Source organism: Arvicanthis niloticus, chromosome 18 (genome assembly GCF_011762505.2).
Source record: "Arvicanthis niloticus isolate mArvNil1 chromosome 18, mArvNil1.pat.X, whole genome shotgun sequence".
NCBI lineage: Eukaryota > Metazoa > Chordata > Mammalia > Rodentia > Muridae > Arvicanthis > Arvicanthis niloticus.
In genome coordinates this window covers 51,523,851-51,548,823 of record NC_047675.1, presented here as the reverse complement: position 1 = coordinate 51,548,823, position 24,973 = coordinate 51,523,851, and the positions used below count along the sequence as shown (strand labels likewise).

The 24,973-nt window shown below is 46.4% G+C and overlaps 1 protein-coding gene across 3 annotated transcripts in view; it reads left to right on the top strand.

Annotated features, from left to right (window-relative positions):
- The window catches only part of Pcnx2 (pecanex 2), a 149,180-nt gene that overhangs the window by 44,581 nt on the left and 79,626 nt on the right, over positions 1–24,973 (top strand). For all 3 annotated transcript variants that reach the window (XM_076916055.1, XM_034523088.2, XM_076916056.1), the window contains 5 exons: positions 4,496–4,667; positions 10,034–10,144; positions 10,831–10,922; positions 22,196–22,305; positions 23,861–23,957. In XM_076916055.1, coding sequence (XP_076772170.1) covers positions 4,496–4,667; positions 10,034–10,144; positions 10,831–10,922; positions 22,196–22,305; positions 23,861–23,957 — 582 coding nt within the window. The remainder of the gene's footprint in view (positions 1–4,495; positions 4,668–10,033; positions 10,145–10,830; positions 10,923–22,195; positions 22,306–23,860; positions 23,958–24,973) is intronic.

Sequence of the window (24,973 nt, the reverse complement as noted above, 5' to 3'; positions counted from 1 at the left end):
GCTCCCTAACCCCCACCACTCTGGTCACGTTGTCTGTGGGTCAGACTTCATTCTATTCCAGAGAAAGTGAGGCTATGCAGTATTTTTCCTGATGTGGGCACTGGATAGTCAACTCAGGTCCTCTGACAGAGCAGTAAATGTTTGTTCTTAACTGCTGAACGTTCTTTCTAGCTCCTACTCTGTGTGTGTGTGTGTCTATGTGTATGTGCGTGTGTATGCACACGTGATTGCCCATGCCCTCATACATACATATGCTTGCACAGGTGCATATGCCACACCATGTATGTAGAGGTTAGTCCTCATCTGCTTTATCTGAAGCATAATTTCTCTATAGTGTTTCCTCTGCTCTATATGCCAGGGTAGCTGACCCGTGAACTTCTGCAGATTCTCCTGTCTGCTGCTTATTTCCCTGAACAGGCATTTGGCTTACCAACACCCCTGCTACATATCCACCTTTTATGTGGGTTCTGGCGATTCAGACTCAGGTCCTCGGCTTGCAAGGCAAGTGCTTTCTGCTGCTTGGACTTTTTTGAGAACTTCCCACCATCCTCAATGTCAATACCACCCATTGTCCACAAGGGGTCGCTCTCCCCATGTCCTCACCAAGACTTACTGGCCCATTTTGTGGTACATGCAACTCTTACCAGTTGTGAGTTCATTTCCCACCGTGGTTTGCTTTTTTGTGACCCTGTGTTGAAACTCTGTGTATGAAGTTCTTCTACCATTGCTCCTTGGGTTCAGGTGCCCTTTATTCTGATAACCTGGATTCTAAGCCCCTCTGCCACCCTGGCTATGGACTCTGAAGAAGCTCTCCAATGAGAGAACACTGTCTTCCCTTTATTATGCATTTAAAAAAAATTGTATTCAGGGATTAAGACTAATTTTTAATCTATACCAGCTCATCCTGATTAGGAAAATGTTCTAATTGGTGGCCTTGTGCTGGCAGATGCTGTCCTGTTAAGTCCCTCTGTTCTCTGTAATCAGTTTGCATATAATACATCTTTTATCCTAGCATCAAGCAGCATTGTGACTACAGCATTAAGATGTAGTGTTGGGATCCCCCTTAGAAATCGGGGCAGCTGTGTGCTCTGAAGTTGCTGCAGCCCATCCCAGGTGCACCAGCATCTTCTCCCTGGTACCTCTTCCCTCACTGTGGCTGGCTGGCTGTTGTGGTTATTTGGTAACCAAACATTCCTCACCTTAGGGCTGTGGAGACAGCTCAGTCAGTAAAGTGACTACCACCCAAACATGAGGACTGGAGTCGGATCCCCAGAACCCATGCAAAAGCCATGCAGGGACACACAAACGTTCAATCCAAGTACTGTGGGTACAAAGACAGGAGGACCCTGCAGCTGACTGGATAACCAATATAGATGGTTCGCCGAGAGGCCCTTTATCAGATAAAATAAAGTGAAGGCAAGATTTAGGAAGACACACAGAGTTTGACTTCTACACACATGCATACACCCAGACAAACTTGTAAGCACACACATGTGCACATACACACAGGGATGTGTGCACATACATGCATACACAAGCATGCATGCATACATGCACATACACACATAAACAATTCCTTCCCAGTGTGTACTTTTGGATGTGATACAAAGCATGCTAAGACAATGGGGAGGGGAGAGTGATGGGCAAGCCTCATGCTTCAGGTAGATTTGAGGTGTCATTACTGGGACCTCTCATACTGCTGTGCTGAGCTGGAGTCATTCTGTCTGATTCTTATAAGAACAGACGAAGCTACCATGCCAGGATCCAAACAGGTGTGTCACAGGGGGTAGGAAGCAGAGGTTTCTCTTACTGTCTTGGTGAACTATAGTCAGACACCTACCCCTTGTCCATTTCAGTCACTAACTTCCTTACCAAGATTTCCAAGTCTATTCAGCTCTGGTTTGAGCTGGTGTCTCAAGAATCTCTAATAAGGAAGAAAAGGAGGAGGGCTGAGGCGTTTTCCCACGCAATGCAATTTTCCAGAACAAGAGCCAGACCAAGAATCCTCATCTTGTTAATTAATGTGCGATTCATCAGGTCCAAAAACAAAACAAAACAAAACAAAACAACAACAACAAAAAAAAAAAAACCAACAAAAATGAATCAGGAGAGGAGTCTGCTTTGCAATTCATGATTTACCTTGCGTGTAAAGTGTGTGCAGGTGGCTGGTCACTCAGCCCCTCCACCTCCCCCACCCCCCAGTGGCAGGTTTCCCTGCGGGCTTCTCATTTCTTTCTGGATCTTCCAAACTGCTTTGTGAACCGTCTGCTGCAGTGTTGATGGGCAGGGCTGATGGGAAACCCACATGCACACAAGGTCAGCATTCAGACAGCAGCCTGGAGGATGCTCCCGGCCATGTGACACACTGTGGAAGCCGTGCTTATAAACCGCACTGGGGAAGTCGAATGGATTGTTAAGAGACCGTGATTAGGCTTCACCGGTGGAGCAGGCGGGAAAAAAAGTCACTTTTGTCGGAAAGTTAAAAATGAACCCTTGTACAGGAGGGGTGCCTGCTGATGCTGTGCAGCCGTGGGGAGCACGGAATTTCATCAGTGAGTATTCTGAGGATTCCTGGAAGATAGAGTGGTTTCCATACTGGGAATGAGCAGCGTCCTGTGTATGGCTCTGGGACCCCAAACACAGGAGGTATAGCCACAGGAGCCCAGGGATAGCCCACTGTAGGACCCCAGGTTTGTTTCACAAATTAACAACATGGAGGACATGTTTGTATCCCTGATAAAGCTTCCGAAAGATGGTTTAGGGCTTTTCATATTGGCCAAAGATGGCATGCTGTTACATAATGGATTTTAATGCATGTATCTGTCTGTGTGTGTGTGTGTGCACATGCATGCATATAGGCCTGAGGACTGGACAGCTTTGGTTGTAGGAGGTGGGTGAGTTGAAGTACAGTTTCTCACTGACCTGGAGCTTGCCAGCAAACCCCAGGGACCTGCCTGTCTCCACCTTTCCAACACTAGGAATGTAGGCACGTCCCAACATTGGTTCTTGGGCTTGCACTGACTTACGCTCGAAAGACAAACATTTTACTCTCTGAGCTGACCCTCCAGCCCACTAAGCTTTTGATAAGAGAAAGAGCCAGAGCAAGTGGTAGCTTCTTAATTAATTAATTTCATAAACCTTGTCAGTTTGAGGAAATATCTCCCCTGCACGTGTATTGTGTATTGATACACCACACAGTTATTTATACCGGCTAATTTATTTTGCCGTCTACTTAGTAAGGATGTTTAGACTTCATTCTGGCTTTGGTCTTATTATTTTTAATGCAAAGAAAGTATTCTCACGTGCTTATTAAGCCATGACCTACTTGGATGTTGAGGAAAATTCCCTACTAGTGCAATGAGTTTTTTTCAAAACTGAGCCTGGCCCGAGGACCAAAGGCTGCCAGTCTCTGTGACAGACGCCGGTATTGTCCTGTTGAGAGATGGTCTCAGAACAGGACCATTTCTATTTTGGAAGCAGTGTCAATTTAAACTCAATTTCTAAATATAGCACATTCCAGGCAGTGACTGAGACACCTGTCTGACACCATGCCGCTCTGCCTCTGCTCGGTGCACACAAGGTGACTCGTGGATTGCAAAGCACACCCACCTGGTCCATTGTTCTTGGCCTCTCAAATCTTATGATTTCAAAGATGTTGTAGTTTTGCTGACTTTTGCTCTGGAAAGCCTGTGATACAGTACTCCACCTCCTCATTTAAAAAGAATTTCAAGTTTTATTATCATTGCACAGATGGGCACCATGTGTTCTTGTGTGTGTGTGTGTGTGTGTATGTATGTATGTATGTATGTATGTATGTATGTGTGGTGTGTGCATTTGCTCACACCATGGTACATGTATGGAGAGCAGAGGATAGCTTCGTGGTGTCGCGTCTCTCCTTCTGCCTTGAAGTGAAGGATGAGGCCTGCACAGCCTTTGGTTCCCCTCAGATGAAAGGCACTGCCATGATTAGTCAAAATGGCTCACGGTTTTAGCCAACTAAAACCGTGCCATGTCGAGACCTGAACCCAGAGGACTGACAGCTCTTTCCTCCGTCCCTTGCTTCCTGCAACGAGGGAGTTGAAACCCCATTCATAATGCTATTTCCTGTTGATGGGGAACCCAAGTTAGATGCACATAACAAACAAAGGTTTCAAGGGGTCTGGCACCTGAAAGGAGCAAGGGGAATGGAAGTCTGCCCCTCCCACCCCAGGAAAGCATTGAATTAGACATATTTTCTCTGGGGTGGGAATGAAATTTTTAGATAAATTTTGTTGGACTTGAAGTACAACACTCTCTTTGATATTCTCATTCTTGCTTGGTAATATAAACACCAAGCATTGCTTATGCATCTGCTTTTTTTGTCTCCCCTTTTATTAGGTATTTTAAGGGTGGGGATGGGTGTTGGGGTGGGTTAGTTGTATCATGTGCTGTAAGTTCTTGGATGTAACGGAGTCAAAACCAAAGGTACAACTTGGAAATTGCATCTGTTTTCTAGGGTCACAACCAAATCATCGCCTATAGCAGACCCATCTATTTCTGTATGCTATGCGGTCTTATTTTACTTCTTGATGCAGGGGCCAAAGCCAGACACCCTCCCAGCTATGTCGTGTATGGCCTGAAGCTCTTTACACCAGAGACCCTGCAATCAGTCAGGGACCACTTAATAGGTGAGTGAGTTTGAGGGTTATGGGAAGGAGTCTTGGGAAGGGGAGACATGTCTCCCCTTTATCTTCTGCATCCCTACTGGGAAAAGCCAGCACACGTGGTTATACTGTGAAGAGCTAAGCATTTTCTTCTTGTCTTGTGTATGTAGAAGACTCTGAACCCAATATAACAGAAGTGGTGGTGGTGATACGGGTGGGGATGGGGAGGGAGAGAAAGAAGGAGGGAGGGAGGGAGGGAGGGAGGGAGGGAGGGAGGGAGGGAGGGAGGGAAGGAGCGTAGGCTGACAGTTGGCTGTCATTCTTCAGGTACTGTCCACTTTGGTGTTTTGAAACAGAGTCTCACTAACATAGCCACCTCCACCTCCACCTCCACCTCCAGAATCCTAGAATCACAAGCACTTACCGCCATGTCTTCTTGGCTTTTAAGTCCTTGTGGGGTTTGAGCTTACATCCTCATGGTTTCAAGGCTAGTACCTCAAGCCATCTACCAAGCCATCTCTCCAGCCTCTAACAATGGGGTTCTGTGAAAGGACTTTGATATTTATAACCAGGAAATTGTATTCCTGTAGCACCTGAAGCTGGCAGTGATACCCGTCAGGGTAAGCTGGCCATAGGGTGACAGCCTTAGGTCTCTCTATGTCGCCAGAACTATGAGCATGCATGAATAAGCACCAGTCTCACCTCCGGTCACTCCCAGGTTGTGCTTGGCTTAAAACCCAAGCAGCACCTGCTCTTCTGTGTTCCATTCAGGTGAGCCTTGTGCTCATTGCATAGGTAAGGTCTTCAACCCTAGAGCCAACTTCTCTTACCCCCTCCCTTTCCCCCCCCTTTCTTTCTCCCCCCTTCTGTCTTTCTGTCTCTGTTGTTGTTGTGATAAAGTACCTTGACAGAGCAATTTAAGGGAGAAAGGATTGGTTTTTGGCTTGCATCCAAAGGTACATCATGGTGAGAGGTCACAGGTCACAGTGAGAGGTCAAGGCATGGAGCAATTGTCCACATCACCCCTCTCCTTTTACACAGTCTGGGACCCCACCCCATGGAATAGGTCTTTCCTCCCCCATTCACCTAATCAACACAGCCCCTCACAGACATTTGCAGAAGCTAAATGACTCCTTTAGCCACACCTGGAAACTTCTCCAGGTAAGTCCAGAGCCTGCCAAGGTGACCACAATAGCCATCACACCTTACTAAGCAAGCAAGATTGTGCTGGAAGTGGGGGGGACAAAAAGTGGCCCACTTTATAACTCAGTAGTTTGTGAGTCAATGTGTGAGCACAGAAAAGGGTCCAGAACAAACAGAACTTAGTGCTGTCAATGGCCAAAACATCCATGATTCATAGTTCCAAGGACTCATTGGCTCATGCTCTAAGGATTTTTGTGATGACATCGAGGGGTGACCCACCTTTGAACTTGTGAAGACTGTGGCAAAGTCACTACTGCCCTGAGACTTGCATTGCCGTCAAGACGTCCACTTCCTGATGCTCACCCCTAGTCTTTAGACAGCGTCACCCTTCCCCTGGCCTCCCTGACAGGTCCCCGAGTCTCTACAGTGGTCCTGGGCAGGTACCCAGATGTATGAGGAGCTTTCTCTGTGTCCTGTGCAGGTGAAACCTGGGTAGGGATGAGACTCCGATCTCCTTCCTCAGAGGCCCCTCCCTTTCTCTTCCTGCTCTATCTGTAGTCAACTTTACTTACACAGATACACACTACATATACACATGGTCACATACATACACAGACTCCCAGATATACACACGCATACATACATACACAGATACATATATGTAAATATACCACATAATACTTATATACACACTACACATGTGCACATAGTCACACATATACATAGACTCCCAGATATGTATGTATACACACATACATACATATAGATACATATATATAAATATACCACATAATACTTACATACACACTACACATGTGTACATAGTCATACACATATGTAGACTCCCCCCCCCATACATATACAGATATCTATATGTAGATATACTCCATAAAACTTAAATACTTAGATATATAGACCCATATATAAATGTAAACATACTATGTACCCATACACACAATACATACATGTATACACCAGATGCACACATACATACATTTCCTCTTGCAAGCTCACCTTGTGTGCAAACCTGGAATTTCACTTCTGTTACATCCATGAAATAACTAAGCAGTTTAAAGCCAAAGGCCTGGGGAACATGTACTAGAAAACCTCCAAGTTCAAGTAAGAAACAGAAGCATGGAATCGTAACAGGAAGAGACCCCATTTAGAGATTGGTCAGCACTCTCCTGAGAATGAATGGCCACTCCTGCTGATGCGTGTCTCTTCACCACTGTATGAATGAAGTCCATCGCATGACCCAAGGAAAGGCATTAGGCCTTTCTCCTCAGTTTACATCTCCCACCCAAGCTTCCCCGGGGAAGCTGTCAGGACCAGACACATAAACACACCTTGGAATACTTCCTAGGATCTTAATTTAATTTAATAGGCTCATTGGTTTCCTTTTTCAAGTAGTAGATTGGAGGCTATAGCTCAAAGTCACTCAAGGAGCTGGTTATCAGAGGCAGCACATGTAACAGGATGTAAGGAGATGTCTCTGCCTTTCCCTTGCTGTACCTCCACATTCTCCAAGTGTACCTCTTGGCTATGTTTCCCCCCAGATCTCCATGTGGACCAGTGACTTTAGTTCCATCTTTTAAAGGGACAAGGATGTGTTATCTAACTAGAGCCCCCATTATCTTGACTTCTGTTCCTCTCTTCCTTGTAGGCTCTGAAGTGTTCTGCTGTGTCTAGAGTGCTCAACCACATTCTTCTCGGTGGCTCACATCTCTAGGTCTTGTCTTCTGTCATCTGGCCACCCTTAGCTCATAGCACCTGACGCATGTGACAATAATGTACCTCTGTTGTCATGTTTGATTCATGTCTCCCTGGCCAGCTTGTCTCCTCTCTGAAGATAAAGCAGACCTCTCACCGCTATGCTCTGCTCGTGCCTGGAGACTACAGGCACCAGATAAGCCTTGGCAGGGCAGAGTGTCTAAGGAGCACGGAGGTGGTCAGGAAGCAACCAGAAGTTAATGAGTAAATAAGTTTTTGGAGTGCTTTCCACTCATAAATCAGAGACAGCCCCCTTGACCCTCAGAGCTGGCTTCATTTAGAAGAACATTTTACAGATAATTGTAGAATGGAGACTTGCAGGTGCTGGGTGCGATGGCACAGACCTGTGGTCCCAATACTTGGCAGGTAGACACAGGAGGATAGGGCGTTCAAAGTTGCTGTTGGCAAAACAGAAAGTTAGAGGTCAGTCTGAGTTACTTGAGATCCTATCTTTAAAAGACAACGAAACAAATCCCCCCACCCACCCCCCAAAAAAAAAAAACAGAATAAAAGAGAGACAGAGGAGGAAGGAAAGGGAAGAAGGGAGGGGCTGGGTAAAGAAGAAAGACTTGAGAGCGGCAAAGGCTGACACATTTCATTTACAAATTGTTTTTATGTGTGGGTTCTGCACACCCTTGCTTCTTACTTTGCTACTATGAGAAAGCCCCGAGTTCCTGGTGTACGCCACTCACCATGGCAGGAAAACCAGAGACTTTATTAGGGCTGGAAAGGGAAGAGGGTTGTGCTTGCCTGAAGCCTGAGGTATTTGTTTACCAGTGACCCGTGCCTCCAAATGCACCACTGGGCTTCGTCCTTTTGGTTTTTTCAAGACAATTCCTGCACAGTGTGGGAGAGGCAGGGAGTGGGGCTTTCTTAGATCCCTCCTGAAATAGATTTCTTCACATAGAACTTCCCAGCACTTCTGGTCTGCTCATCAACAGTGACAAATAAAAATGGTGACAAATAGCCCAGCGAGCTGACTAGATGATATCAGAGAAAAGAAAGAAACAGAAGCGTAGTGGCCCAGGAGTAAGGAGGGGAGGGGTTAAACACGCTGATCTGCCCAGAGCATGAAAGGTCTGAAACTGTAAGAATAAACCAGAAGAAGAAGGAGCAGAAGAGGAAGTGTGTAGAGGGTTTTCTGACTTTGTAGGAGAGACAAGGGTGATTCAAGGTCACTGCCTTGTGGAGCCTCTTCACCAGGGACTTTGAGACATCACTGTTGTCTCTGTCATGTCCAGGGATCCAGTATCCGGTCTCAGAAGAGGCAGGGCACACCTTTGGTGGGACCTGCAGCATGAGACTCCAGAGAGTACAGCCGGCTTGACCCTCATCAGTAAGGCTGATTCTAGGTTAATGACAGACCCAATGTCAGCAAACAAAGCAAGGACTATACCTAAGATCAACCTCTGGTCCTCACATGCATATACATGTACCCTACATGCACATGCACACACCCCCCCATACACACATGCACCTGCACACACAGTGTGGTCGGCCTATGTGTGTCCTATAACTAATCTCATGAAACCGCTTTCCCAACGAAGCCTCATGGGCCATAGTGAGTCCTTCCAGCTCATTCCTTCTGAGGAAGACTGTGGTTTAAGTCAACAGCCGTGTGAGTCCCCTTTCTGCAGCAAAAGATGGAGCAAGAAACACGGTCCTCAGGAGCCTCCTGCACTGTTTTGGGGTTTTGTTTTAACCATATATGTTGGTGAGGACCCTGGGCAGACAAATTGCAACAAAGTGGGACAAACTGTTACAGGTTTCAGATGTTATTGATGGCATTTCATGGCGTTGGAGTTGGTGGAAGCTAGGGATCTGCTAAGAATGTATTTTGAAGGTTTAATTTGATAGAAGAAGAAGAAGAAGAAGAAGAAGAAGAAGAAGAAGAAGAAGAAGAAGAAGAAGAAGAAGAAGAAGAAGAAGAAGAAGAAGAAGAAGAAGAAGAAGTTGTTGTTGGGTGCGAGATGAATCAGTCTTGGTGGGGGCTGAAAGCTAGACCAGGGCAGTGTGGTCCTGGCTCTGCAACATCCCATGTCTCCATGATCAGAAAGCCCTAGTTTTGGTTTTTGTGGATCTTTAACACAAATGTGACTTTCCTTTTTACCTTTTCACACTTCAGTTTACACTCTTGTTTGCACACCTTTCTGGAACTTTCCCCGTCTTCTAATTCCTCTCCTCATCTCCTCAGGTCTGACTCTGTCCTGAGCTGCAGGCTGTGCACCTCCCTCCCTCCTTCCCTCCCCTCTTTTATCCCTCACCACCGGTCAGCTCTTCCTTAGGTCCTGAGCCCTCTGTTCATCCATCCCTGAATAATGTACTTTTTACTCAGCTGGGGCAGTGGAGCCCCTGTTGACTCAGTTTCCCTGGATGGGATAGAGAATCTGAAAGAAGAGAAGGCAATGTTGTAGCTACAGTGTGGCCATGACTGCCCTGCCCTCAACTCATTGCTGCTTTCCTCTGTTCATTTCCAGTATTTTTGTGTTGTTTCCCTGCCATCTCCCTCCTCGGGCTCTTCCCACAGATCAACACCTTCTGTACGTACCTTCTGGAACAAATTGACATGCTGCTCTTCGGAGGTTCTGGTGAGTCTTGGCACCTGCTCCTCCTGGGAAGAGTTTCAAGTTTGGGCCAAGTATGGTAGTCCCAAGAACAGAGGATAGGGTCCCACTGGAAGGTTTGCTTTGTCTTGAGGTCCAAACCTGATTTAGCTTGGATTTCCTGTGTAGTCTTGTTTTATAGAGTCAGAAGTAGCCCACTAAGTACAGGAATAAGCAAAGATACAAGAAAGAGGATGGTGTCCCTTGATTTGGAGTGAGCGAGTGAGGCCCTTCAAACGATTCTTTAGAAGTGTGTGTGTGTGTGCGCGTGTGTGCGTGTGTGTGCGTGTGCGTGCGTGTGTGTGCGTGTGCGTGCGTGTGTGTGTGCGTGTGTGTGCATATGTCATTGTGGGAATAGGTCAGTATGATCCTGTACCTGTAGTATTGTGGATGTGTGTTGTAGAAGCACCTATAATCCCTGAAAATCTTTCCCCCCAAAACACACAAGACCCCAGAGTTGTCCCCTGGGTGTGGCACACAGGTCTGATCCTTGATGCTATTATTCCATGGATAGTCGGTTACAGTTTTTCCTACACTAGCAGTGGCCTGTGTCTTTGAATGGATCCCATAGACAGGCAATGTATGCTGAAAGCCGGCCCTCTCCCCGCTTCCGCCTCTGCTGGTTTTGAGAAGAGCTCACTCAGCAAGCGATGACGGTGTTTGTGTTCTAGCTGTCTCTGGGATCACGTCAGCTGTGTACAGCGTGGGCCGGAGTGTCCTGGCAACAGCCCTGCTCCACGCCTTCTGCTTCAGTGCCGTGAAAGTAAGTGTGCAGATGCACCATGGAGGGGACCATGGCTTGTGCCAATCAGCATGTTGTTTTAATCAGTTCTGTTTCAACTGTAAACGGAGTGGGATATTAGTGGCTTGGACAAAGTGACAGGGCCTAGCTGAGTTTGGTGATTCGTCTTCGAAGTCATTGCCTGGCTTGTCCTATGGGTAAGCCTCACCTGCCTCATCCTCTATGATTTCCCTGAAATGGCCAGGGACACCAGAAGGACTTCTTCTGGCCATGGGGGTTGATGCAACTCATGTGTTCATTTCTATCTTAAGTAGCACCCCAAATAGGGTGGGGATGCACCTGTATGAAGCTGTGTGGACCAGGAAATGGAATGGAGTGGGGCAGCCACATTGGTCCAGAATCTAGGCCATACGTGGACCTCAGAGTTTTTCAGGCCAAAAAGAGCAAAGCCTGGGGTATGGCCAAGGAACCAGAGAAGACGAGGAGACTAGTTCAGATGCCAGAAGCCCAGAAAGCTCTGTCAGAAGTGTAATGGTTGCACATATATGGCCCAGTTGTGCATGTGCACATAAAATGTAGCTATGAAACTGTAGCACACTTATGCCCTAATCCTGCATGCACATACCCACACACACATGTCCTAATACTTCATGTGCACACAGTGTGGCTATGTAACTGTTGCACACATATGGTCCAGTCGTGCATGCACACACAGTGTGGCTGTGTAAGTGTTGCACACTTATGGCCCAGTTGTGTATGCACACACAGTGTGGCCCAGTCATGCATGCACACACAGTGTGACTGTGTAAATGTTGCACACTTATGTCCTAATCACGTATGTGCACACAGTGTGGCTATGTAACTGTTGCACACACAGTGTGACTGTGTAACTGTTGCACACACATGTCCTAATCCTGCATGTGCACACAGTGTGGCTATGTAACTGTTGTACACACATGGCCCAGTTGTGCATGTGCACACAGTGTGGCTGTAGGTCAGTTGGTGTATTTATAAGGCTCTAAGCAATTCTGTATCTTTGGTGGAAGAATTGGGCACGGGAGGAAGCAGTCTAGATCCTTCTCAATGGGAGGGAGTCAGTAAACACTGTCCAAATGGAACAAAGTCAAGAACGGAAACACTGGCTTTTGTGGGAATGGGAGGAAGTGGGAAAAGGAGAAACAGCGTAGTCACTGCCTGCAGGGGCAGAAACAGGAGCCAGCGGCCGTGTAGAAAGTCCTTCTGCAAGCTCACTGCCTTCTCTGGGTTGGGATCAAATGCATCCGGGCTCTGAGGTGTCCAGTGTTGAGGCAAGCTTCTGACAGAGGACAGAGGTGCTCAAGGAGGTCTGTTTCATCTGAGGAAGAACTCGCTCCTGTTACATAGTACAGACCGAGTGACAAATAGTAACAGAATATTAATGGCCCTGGTTGGCGTTTTAAATATCCTTTGGGAAAAAAAAAAAAAAACAACAAACCCATACAGCAATTTGCATTTCTCTCTTCTCATCTGTGAGTGCTGACTTCAAATGGTCCCATGTCGACTCTCTGCTTTAAGATGTGGTGCCTATTAAATGCTGTGAACTGACTGAATGTGGTTAGTGAATTCACAGGGGGGTCCTGGGAGGATAGGAAAATATGCCCATCTTCCACAAACACTGACTGTATTAATCAGTGTTTTCTAGAGAAACAGACGGATAGGATGCATCTCTCTGTCTTATTCACACATGCGTGTGCACACACACACAAATACATATATACATATACACGCATACATATCTACATACACATGCACATATATACATATATACATACACACACACACATATATATATATACACATACATATATACATACACACGCACACACACACATATATATACATATACATACATATACACACACACACAGGATTTACTGGAATGGCTTACAGGCTGAGGCCATGATCCAGCTAGTCCAACAATGGCTTTCCACTCATGGAAGATCCAAAAATCCGGTTGTTTTTCAGTCCACAAGGCTGATGTCTCATCTAATCTTCAGTACAGTCTGGAATCCTAGAGAAGTAGGCTTTCATGCCAGTAAAGGAATGGACTCACCACTGAGACAAGAGCCAGCAGGCAGAGCGCAAGCTTCCTCCTTTGTGTCCCGCAGAAGGTGCGGCCCAGATTCAAGGTGGATCTCACCATCTCAAAAGATCCAGATTAAAACTTGCTCTTCCCACTTCAAATGATTTAATTAAGGGGAAAAAATCCCTCATGTGTACCCAGCCACTTGGGTTTTAGTTCATCCCAGCTGAGGTCAAGTTGATAAGCAAGAATAGGCTTCACATTTCCCACACTAGAGCTGGGGTTGTGTGGTTTCCTTCTGGTGCTTTCTCTACACCATGGTGCCGGCTCTGTGATGCTGACACAGATAGTCCTTCCTCAGAGTGATGGATGAATGGATCCTCACGAGCCACAGCTGCCTGTAAGCTGCCTGGCTGGGGCCATGTCTCGTTCTACATAGGTCTCACTGTAAGGTTTATTACCTTGATTTATTATTGTTACCGTTGCCTATGGAGACCAAGAGATGCAACCCAGCAGAGCTGCAAGAAGCCTGGGAAATTCCCACCTTAGGGACCACCGTGCAGCTGACACCTGGTCCACAGCAATGAGAAAGAAAAGAATTTCAGGGCATGTCAGAGTGATGTGAAGTTACCCAGTTTATTAAGCAGACAGACGAGACAGTATGCACAGGGGGACATTTAAAAGGAGAACCACATAGGAAAACTGTAGTATACTCCTAAGACACAACTGCAGGTTTCTTAGGAGAGAGATACCCAGGGGCCTCAGCCAAGGCTAATGTGACTGGAGTCTTGAAGTCACCTCACCCGAAGGACTTAATTTATAACAAGATGCAAAGATAAGCAAAATTTACTAAAAAAAAATGAAGTTTCAATTCGCCTTTTGATGTACGAGCTGGTTTCTTTATCTCTCAAAGATCTTCCTTCCGTGAATGGTATGAAGGACTTCCTTATTTGAGTTTATGGATGAGAGGGGGAAGCTGATGGGGTTAAAGTCAGACTCTTGAATGCTCTGGGCCTGGGTCAGCTTGGCTCATGGGACATTTTTAACCTCCATGTTTTAGATTTCTTTTGTAAGAAGAATGTTGTCTCTGTGGGCAATGTCCATTTTTACCAGTTATGTGAAGCTTTTTGACTCTTGGCCAGCAGGAACCACAAAGTAGATCCCAAGGTGGGGTGCCTCTCTCTTAGGTGTCCCCTCTGTTTCCTTGCCCTTATAACCAGGCCTCGTTATCACTCAGGAGAAGTAGGCAGGGGGGATCATGAGTTGATTTTGTTCTCTGGAATATTAATTAGGGAAAGAAAATCTGATCTGATTCCTCTTTTAATCTCGTATTCTCTTTGGCTCATCTGAGATGTTTTCAAATCATGTAAAACAGACCCCCCCCATGACTTATGTATTTGACAGTGACACACAGAAGCCACTGGAATGTTTGTTCCCTGGAGAAATGGCTCAGCAGTTAATTAGCCAGGATTTCTATTTGTCTAGGTAAACCTAGATGGCTGTGGTTTTTTTGTTTTTGTTTTTTTTTTTTTTTATCTGTTACGAAGAAACTCTGCTTTATTGCTGGTGAGAGGACCCAGAGGCTGAAACGCATTTTTATAATTTAATGCTTCCCAAGTGTCATTAACAATGGCTTGCAGGAGGGTTTCTCTCCCTCCTGCTCCCACTCCCCAGCACTCCCCAGCTGTAGCCTGCACTTCAGCATCTCCCATATTCAGGATTTAAAGTCTAATTGTAGATCTATAATAAACCCATAGTTCTAGAATATGATTTCGGCAGGGGAGGGAGGATGCTGGTATGAACCTTGCCTGTTCTCCTGGAAATCCCTCAGTAGACTCCAAGGCCTCTGCTGACTTCAGCTGTCCCCCATATCCCTGTGAAGTGAAAAGCATCTTGTTCATCGCAAGGACAATTCACAGTCAGATAAGACGCCTGCCCGTCCACGAAACTTCAGTTTCCACAAGGATTTCCCTAGTGTCTGCTCATTGCTTTCATGCCATTCTCTAATAGGCAGGGATGGGTCTAGCGTCGCTCTACTCCAAACGTGAAGCCAAAGCCCAAGATGCTCTGGTGAATCGCCCAGGGATTCATACATAATTCACAGTTTGTTTGGTTTTTTTTTCTCCCACTTAGAATGAATTAGTGAAACCCACCTCATGAGGCTATTGGTGCTATTGGACTTAGGAACTCACAGCCTGAACCTTAACAATCCAGGATCAGCTACCAATCCTCAACAATCCAATTAAATGAGCTAAATCATCAATGTGAGTGTGTTAAAAGAGGAACAAAGGATACCCAAGTCCGTCTTTGGGGGCATGTTCCAGCATGAGTTATGCATAACTAAGCAATACAGCCAGAGTGTGGTCCTGCCCACCCTTGTCTCAGCTCCAAGCCTCTCCGGTAAGGCTGTCTGACACATTATAAATTGTTTTCAGGAGGCAAGCTTTTTCTCTGAGCATTGAGCCTCCTTCTCCGAGCAGGAGATCCCTGGGTAAATTCTAATTTCCTGTAGTTCACCCGTCCAATAGCCTGACAGACAGCCAAAGAGGGAGCACAGGTGTTTCTTTAGGTCACGTTCACTGCTTCCAGACAGGCATTACTGGACTTGGCGATTTCTGATTGGCTAGGCTGGCCAGCCAGTAAGCTCCAGGGATCTGCCTGCCTCGACCTCCAAAGTCATTATAGGCATTATAATGGGATTATAGGCATTCAAGGAAACACTTGGCTTTTATACAGGCTCTGGGGGATCAAAGTCAGACAAGTGCTTACTGACGGAGCTACCTTCCCAGCGTATTTTCCAATACGGGCTGGTCGTATTTACCCTACTCTCTTTGCCATCGTCACCACAACCATCAACTACGCATGCTCACATCAACTACACATGCTCACATCAACTACGCATGCTCACATCAACTACACATGCTCACATCAACTACGCATGCTCACATCGGCTACGGATGCTCAGCAACTACCGCCTGTATTCATTTACCATTGCTGAGTAACAAGCTGCCCCAGAACCAGTGCACATGTGCACTGTGCCGCCGTAGTTTCACAGTTTGGGTTCTCTGCTTGACATCTCAGCAGGCTGAAATCATTGTGACTAAACCTTTAGTCTCAGCAGAGGCATGAGGTCCTTCCTGTATGTCAGTAGAATTCAGTTTCTTGTTGCTCTAGGATGACAGTCCCTCTTTTTTGGCTGCCAGGCCTATGGGACACATTTTGGCTTTGAGGACACCGTTTAGATACTGGCTACATGGCTCTTTCCTGAGCCATTGAAGGGGGCACTGGATACCTCAAAACCACACACTCAGTCTTCCACTGTGTGTCTTTCCTCTTTAGACTTCCACGCTCTTTAAAAAAGGCTCCTCTAAAGAGGCCAGACCCATCCAGGACAAACCTTTCAAACTACCATTTAAAATCAGTTATTCAATTGGAGACCCTCCTGCATCTACAAAATCTTCCTCCTCTGCCTCTGCTGCCCACACTCCAAGGCAGGAAGCTGCTCAGATCCTGCAGACCAGACAATCTTCAAACCTCAGGGACCTCCTGTCTAAATGTGTGAGTGTGTGTGTGTGGGTAAGTGTGTAAGTATGTGTGAGAGTGTGTGTGGGTATGTGGGTGAGTGTGGAAGTATGTGTGAGAGTGTGTGTGGGTATGTGGGTAAGTGTGTAAGTATGTGTGAGAGTGTGTGTGGGTATGTGGGTGAATGTGTAAGTATGTGTGAGAGTGTGTGGGTATATAAGTATGTGTGAGAGTGTTGTGTGGGCATGTGGGTGAGTGTAAGTATGTGTGAGATTGTGTGTGGGGGTATGTGGGTAAGTGTGTATGTGTGAGAATATGCGTGGGTGGGTGAGTGTACATGTGTGTGTGAAAGTGTGTGAAGGTATGTGTGTGGGGGTATGTCAGAGTGTGTGTATGTGTGAGAGTGTATGGGTGGGTGTGCATGTGTGTGTGCAAGTGTGTGTATGAGAGAATGTGTGTGAGTGTATGTGTGTATGTGTGTGATAGTGTGGGCATGTGAGTGTATGTGGGTGTGTCAGAATGAGTGTATGTGTGTAGGGGTGAATGTGTATGTGTGAGAGTGTATGTGGGGTGTGGGTTAAGTGTGTATGTGTGAGAGTATGGGTGGGTGGGTGAGTGTGCATGTATGAGTGTATGTGAAAGTGTGTGAGTGTATATGTGTTGGGGGCAAGTGTGTCAGAGTGTGTGTGAGTGTGTGTGGGTAGGTAAGCGTGCATGTGTGTGTAAGTGTGTGATTGAGAATGTGTGTAAGTGTATGTGTGTATGTGTGATAGTGTGGGCATGTGAGTGTATGTGTATGTGGGTGAGTGTGTCAGAGTGAGTGAGTAGGGGTGTGAGTGTGTGAGTGTGTAAGTATGTGTGAGTGTGTGTGCATGTGGGTGAGTGTGTGCGCATGAGTGTGTGTGGGGTCTGGGCATGTGTACCAATATATTTATCCATCTAGGTAGGCTTGAATATTTGAGATACATCACCCACCTTACTGTGTAACCATCTTATTTTTTTTGAACATCTACCCCTAAAAGTGAAATATCACTTTGACTCATAAACATATGGTATTTTCTACCAAATGAAACACACTGTGAAATAAGTGTCTCCTCCTCAGGGGCCCAGTGACGGATGGATGTCTTGCCTCCTTAGTTAACACACCCATTGGTTTGTCTACTGTCTACTTGAGTGTCTGATGTGCTTTGAACGCAGTGGGAGGGACTGACAGCCCCACCAGGAATCAGGAGCTGCCCTGGGAAACAATGGGAATTCAGAGCCTGACTCCAGAACACAGTTCAAGGGCGTGTCATGTCTCTGGGGCCCAACCACTGCATTGGCTTCTCTTTAGATGGGCTTCAGAAAAGAAAAGAAAAAGTCAGAAAAGGACTTATGTCAGCATCCACAGTGTGTGGATCTCAGAAACACCGGTTTGATGGGATATGAGAAACTTATTTCTTCAAACAGAGCACATTCATATCTGATCTGAAAAGCCCAGCGGTGAGACTTGGACCAGTTTGTATTCCGTTCATTTGCAGGCTCTTAGCCAGGCTGCCCATAAATTCCATCTTAAGAGCTGCCCCGAGTTTCTCCGGAGACGATGCTGAAACCACCCCTCTTTAGAGTGCTTTTGTGCAAGCTGAAGTGTCCCGCATGCTCTCATCTAAGCCTTCCCCCCAGCACACGTGAAATGCGGCAGGATTGTCAGGCTACCAGACGGTTTTATTCCTGCCTCATAAAAATATTTCAAAACCTGGGGGAGCTTTATGAAACCAGCGCTCATCAATCCATACTCTCTCCAATTTAGGAGCCCATGAGACACATCACAAGGCAATTACGGGTGTTCGTTTTGAAGCAAACAATTCTGTGGCGGATGCTTCATTATCCGTGAGTGATAGATAGGCTAAAGACTAATGTCCTGGGGTAGAGAGAAGGCTTAGCAGTAAAAAAAACACCTGCTACTCATCCAATGGACCCTAATTCCATTTCCAACATCTATGTTTGGTGACCCCTTACATGTAACTATCTACGTGTCCTCTTCTGGCTTTGGCTGGCACTGGACACACCTAGAACGAACACACATACACACACACACACACACACACACACACACACACACACACGCATACAAATAAGAACACATCTTTAAAGAATCAAATAAATCCTGACCTCTCTCTTTCTCTCTGAAACTCACATGGATTTGTGAGCCTGTGTGTATTTCTGACTATGAGTATAATACATGCAAATTCTTCTTCCTTTCTTTTTTCTTTTTTAAGACAGGGTCTTATGCTATAGTCTATGCTGGCCCCACATTCATGACAGGGCTCCTGCCTTCTCCCCTGTGAGCTAGGATTTTAGTGTGAGACACTATCCCGGCTTTTATAAATAAATTCAAGACTGTTACACAATGGTCAAGTATAAAAGTGTATTTTGGCACCTCCCCCATCTCCTGGAGATGTCAGGGAGCTCATCCTACCCCACCCCAGCCTCCTGTGCTCCTTTAGGAGCAGAGCATGTGGCATCTGAGCTCACTGGAAAATGCCAGGGGTGGGTGGGTGGCTTCAAAAGCCTCCTCAGGTTACTCGATTTCTTTTTCTGAAGTGGTCAGTTATTACCTTCTTTGTCCCCAAATAAGTTAAACATCTTCACCTGCCTCCCTCTGGTCTTCTTGTTTAATCACATCTCTGAACAGACACCTGTGGCTCCTTTGGTGCTCTGTGCTTGCGGACCCCCTCCCCTGCCCCCAAGCCTCAGCGCCATCCTTCTTTAATGAAGAGTGGGGATGTGTTCATGTTTACCATGCAATCCACTTTGCACACATGGAAGGTTCTGGGGACGCAGAGCAATGATCTGTACGCTGAGCACGCTGAGAGCAGCCTTCTTACCGTGTGTGGGCACCTGTGCTCTTCCGGCATCCTTATATGGTAAGCAAGGGGTTAAGACCAGCTCAGCTCCTTATGACTCGAGAATGGTCTTGCTCGAAGCTGGCAGAACTAGGGGGATGTTGACTCTGCACATGAAGGAACAGTTCCTGTCAGTGGCTAAGCAGCCTTCCTGTCCTTGCTTTCTTGAGAAATTAGTGTGCACATGTGTGTCTACTTGTGCATGCACGTCGCATGTCACACACCAAATTAAGCATGTGTGGGGACAAGAGTGTCCCAGGAGCAGGCCCCAAGAGACCTGCGGACTGCCTTTCCCTACCTATGGGAACTGGGGATATCGCTGAGCTTTTTCTAGGGAATTGGACCATGTCTGAGATGAGGCCTTCAGACACACAAGCCTACACCTGGAGTGGGGACACCTAGATACTGCCCAAAGGGCTGATTAACGACAATGCGGAACTGATAATACGTATCCAGTGTAAGTCAGCTGAAGGCGGCTGGCACCAAGTATCTGGGAACTCAGAGCAGACAGTGACATAATCCAATAGATAAGCATTTCTGGCAAAAGGCCACATTTGTATGGCCATATGTAAACATAACCTTAAAGTCAGAGGCCAATGTCTCCACCAACCTGTTGGTGCAGACGGTGTGGTGCGGTGCGGTTTACAGACGCAGCAGCCCATCCTAGCAAAATCACATATGATGACATTCCCACTTGACCTGCCCCCACTCCTGTTTGTCCTGTGCCATAGTTAGAAGAGTAAGACGTTTGCACAAACCGTAATTCTTCCTTTTTTTCCCCAAGAGAAGGCTGGCACAATCCCCACTGCCCAAGCTGACTTTCTCAAGGGCGTGATATTCCTTTCCTACAGCTTGGACGCATCTAGTGACTGATGTTTTATCCAGTTGTTCGGATACGGTCCTAACAACCCCACAGTGAGACTTCTTAGATAAGTTCACCCAGGTTTCTCACATGGGCCTTCCCGGGAGTAACCAGCAGAGGAGGGTTTGGTTTGTTTGATTGTTGTTGCTGTTTAATAGACAAAATCGGAGTCCAGGAACCCAACCAGTGTCTGTACCACTAAAGGACAGCTGTCTCTGTACTCTTATATACCTAAATCAGACTATCTGCCGTACTGTCACTTCTGCTGCTGTGACACAATACACTGACCAAGAGCAGCTTAGGGAAAAAGGAGGTTTATCTGGCTGACAGGCCAAGGCATGGTCCATTATTGTGGGCAAGTCAAGGCAGGAACTTAAAGTATAACAGCCAGTCTGGAGCAGAAAGAATAAACATCCAGGTCTCTGCTTGCATGTCACCCAGCTGCTTTCCTCAGTCTTACATGGTCCAGGGCTGCCAGCTTAGGGAATGGTGCTACCCGAGGTGGGATGGGTCTTCCTACACCAATTGAGATAATTCTCTACAGACATGTTCACAGGTCAGTTTAATGGACAATTCATTAGTAATTCATTAGTCTCTCTTTCCGGGTGATTCTGGGTTCTGTCAGGTTGATAGTTGAAGCTAACCAGCAACACCACTCCTTCTTACCCTCTTCTCTGGTTGGAATTCTGAGGTGTATGGGGGGGGGAGGGGAAGTCAGTTGCTTCGACTCATTGCAGTGGTCCTATTCATGCTTATTAAATGTTTTTGTGGCAGGGCCTTGAGCAAGGTATTGAGAATAGCTGGAGTGAGATAGGTGATAGCTGCCATTGATGAGCCTGGCAGAGGGTAAAACAAACATTAATCAAATAGCTATATATGTGGACAAATGGCCACATATCATTTGATGACAGGCTTTTCTGAGGTACAAAGCATCTGAGATCACAGTCAGACACAGCCTCTTGGTGAGATCCAGAAACATAGTGTAAACAAGACACACAAGGCAGGCAGCGTTGTGGGATTACAACAAGGCTGAAGAAGACCCGTCGCCTAGTATTGCACTAATGTGCAGACAAATGTCTGTTCACTGCAGATAAGACCAACCACAGATGGAAGGAGCAAGTCTGCCCCAGTCTAGTTTGTGTGAACCGAAGAGTTTATTTGGGTTACTTACAGGGGAAAGGGGGAGAGCCATACAGCCACATCACAGAGGATTCCCACCCTGGCATGGATGATGGTTTCTTCATAGAGGCTGCAGTCATCCTTCCGTGTTCTATATTCTCCATAGCATCTTCTGAGATCACATGAAGCTGGGATGGAGTTCTGTATATCTGGGAGGATAGTATAGAAAGGTGTGCTAATCTCAGGTCAGGGTCTAATGATCCTCCTCACTCTCTCCTATAAGGGGGCTCTACGGGATTCCCCCTTGATGAGGTTCTTCTGAATTCCTTCAGGAAATCACAACTTCTCTGAGTAGAGTGGCTTGGGAGAACATAGCTCAGTTAGTAGAGTGCTTGTCTCGTGTGCACAAAGCCCAAGGTTCCAACATATACCTCACACTACCAAGCGTGGTGACGCTTGCCTGGAATCTCAATAGCCAGAGATAGAAGTGGGAGGATCAGAAGTCCAGTCCACAGTGAGTTAGAGGCCAGCCTGTGCTTCAGGTGACCCTGTTTTAAAAACCAAAACTGAACCATAAAGCTGACAGTGACAGTTATGCTCAGAGGTTAGCGTTCTCCAACAGCTAATGGCATCGTGGCTGTCGCAATTCCTCAGTTCATACAGTGTGGCAGCACACAACACATGTTCAGCCCAGCAGAGAACTGCAGCCCTTGCTCAGTGCTTGCCTTTTGTGGTTTATAACCAAAGGCTGTAGGTGCAGAGATGTTCTTTATTGTGTGTGAAGGTCACTCTGTGATGGAGGCAAGTCTCCACATTTCTCAAGCCACCTGCTGTCTCTCTACAGGAACCATGGAGCACACAGCACATCCCAGCACTGTTCTCAGCTTTCTGTGGCCTCCTGGTCGCACTATCCTACCATCTGAGCCGACAGAGCAGTGATCCCTCTGTGCTCCTGTGAGTAGCTGTCCTGTATTCTCTGTATGTGTAAATGCATGTCCACACATATGTGAATGTCAAGGTCAGAGGTCAACCTCTGGTGTCATCCCTCTGTTGTGCATTACCATTTTCTTTTGAGATATGAGTCTTAAACTGGCCTGGAGCTTGCCAATTAGGCTAGGCTGACCAGAGAAACCCAGGGCTCCACCTTTCTGGCACTGGAATTATAAATGTGTGATACCACACTCAGGATTTTTACCTGGGTTCTGAAGGTCTCCAGTTCCCATGGTTCTTTCTTTGCCACACTATGGGTGCACTTCCTGCTGCTCACTGAAGCAAACATGGCCGTTTGGTGCTCTATGCCCTATGATGCTTACTTTAAGCAAGCTGGCTGCATACAGGGGTAGAGAAATGCAGGCCTGAACTAAAGTGATTGAAACTCCAGGGCAAACTTCCAGCCAGATTCTGCCTTTAAGCTCTGTGTTTGTAGTGAAACTCCCAGGTAGCCAGGTGCCCAGCCCTGGGTGAACTTCTCTTGCTGTACTATAGGAAAAGCTGTAGTCACAGATGGCCTTGCTGGATGGACAGAGTCCCCACTGTTGTCTTACTCTGGAGGTCGTTCTGTGGAGAGCAGACCCACATCCTTGAAAGGGGGTTTTGTTTTGCTTTATTTCTTCTGGTACAACCAGAGTCTCATATGTGTGCCCAACCTTCCCCGTCACCCCCCCACACACACACACACATACATAATAGTAACAACAACCTAATGAATTCAAAAGTAAAACATCATCACGGTCTCCTGTGTGTGTCCTGAGATTTACAGTGAGGTTTGTGTCAAGACCTTAAATGTTAGCGATTGGAATCACTGAAGTATAGATCTGCATATGGGGGCTGGAAATCCTCTGAACAAAGATGAGTATCAGATATTGATAACAGCATGTCCTATAATCTGACTGAACTTATTGATCTTAGCTTTTGACTTAAGATAACTCTTCTGGGAGCTGCAGATACTGAAATATTGGGCAATTAGATACCTTAGGGTAAGAAGCATAGAAAAATAGGGAAACAGAGAGAAAGATAATCATGATTTTTAGTGTCAAATGTGTGCCTGGATGGTTACCTTTTGCTGGTAATGTTGGTGAGGCTGTAACTCAGTGGGTTGGTGGGAACATGGGATCCCATTATGCTGACAGAGTACTGAGACCCTTAGGGTGCCTGACCACTTTTATCAGGATGAAATTTAAGAATTGAAACATGGACCAGTGAGAGTGCTCGGCTGGGAATTGGCTTGGCTAGCCTGAGTGTGGTTCCCAGAACTCACATGATGGTCGAAGGGGAGACTGACTCCACAGGGTTTCCCTCAGAATCCCATATGTGTGCCCACCCCCATGCACACATATATAATAGTAATAACAACCAAATGAATTTAAAAATAAAACCTCCTCATGATCTCCTGAATGTGTCCTGGTTTTGCAGTGGGCTTGGTTTTGCTCCTTGTTGGTGTGAGCCCTAGAGATCTCATGGCCTGAGACATGTAGTTTATAAATAACATCCAGTGTGTTTTTCCACTTAGGTCCTTCATTCAGTGCAGACTGCTTCCTAAATGTTTACATCAGAACCTGGAAGAATCGGCTACAGACCCTCTCCCTCAGAGGATGAAGGATTCAGTGGTAAGATCTCAGCATGCATGGAAGGGCTGCCTGATAAGAGGATACCTTGCTTGTCTGAAGGGATCAAGCTGCCAGGATCCAACTAGCTAGCTGGGTCTGGAAAGGCAGGAGGAGGCCCCTGGGTCCAGTCCAGACTTACCTCCCAGGACACTTGAGCTTCCTGGCCTGAATCAATCTGTAGATTATCTTCAAGGTATATGTTGTTACAGACCAGAGTAGCCAATGGACCTCAGCTGGTAGTGGTGGCAGTTTACCTGGATATTATCATGATGTACATTCATCAGTTCTGTCCATCATTGGTACCAAATAGCAGATAACATCTGTCTAAATAAATTTTCATCACAGAAATGTAGTAGGCCTACATTCATGACATCTGCACAGTTCTTCTGTCATCTCAGTCACACTGAGCTCAGAGCACACTTTCCTGGGCCCCTGGGTTCAAGCTTAGGGGTCAGCACAGCCCTTGCTAAATGTCCCTGGGCTTTGAATGTTTCAGCATCTGTGGTTGCAGAGAGGAGTGACTATCCTGGCCAGAATGGACGGAGGATAAAGAGGAAACCATTCTGTTTCCTGTGCTTCAGGAAAATGGCTCTGAGGACTTTCAGGTGTCCTTAAAGCAGGCATGGCCTCTTTACTGTTGACTACTATTAACATTTTGTAAAATGTCAGCCTCCAGCTGTGTCAGCCTGTTAGTATTGCAGTGCTGAGATGGAGCTGGCCAAAGCCACAGTTCATGCTTTTCTGTCTGTTTTATGAAGGACAGACAAAAGCAAAAAGCAGATGCAGTCAGTGGTCCCTTGATGCTAATTACCTGCAGCCAGGACTGTGTTTTATTTATCCTTGCATCCACAGAGAGGCTGGACACACAGAAAGTATTGAACACATTCTGTTGAATTTAGGTGATATAATTGTTGTGTGACATTTCAGGAGAGTGTAAGGGAGTTGCAGCCCACAGGATTGCAGGCTCAGGCCTGTGTGCTAAAGCTAACATGGTTTGACTTTTAGCTTCTTGAGCT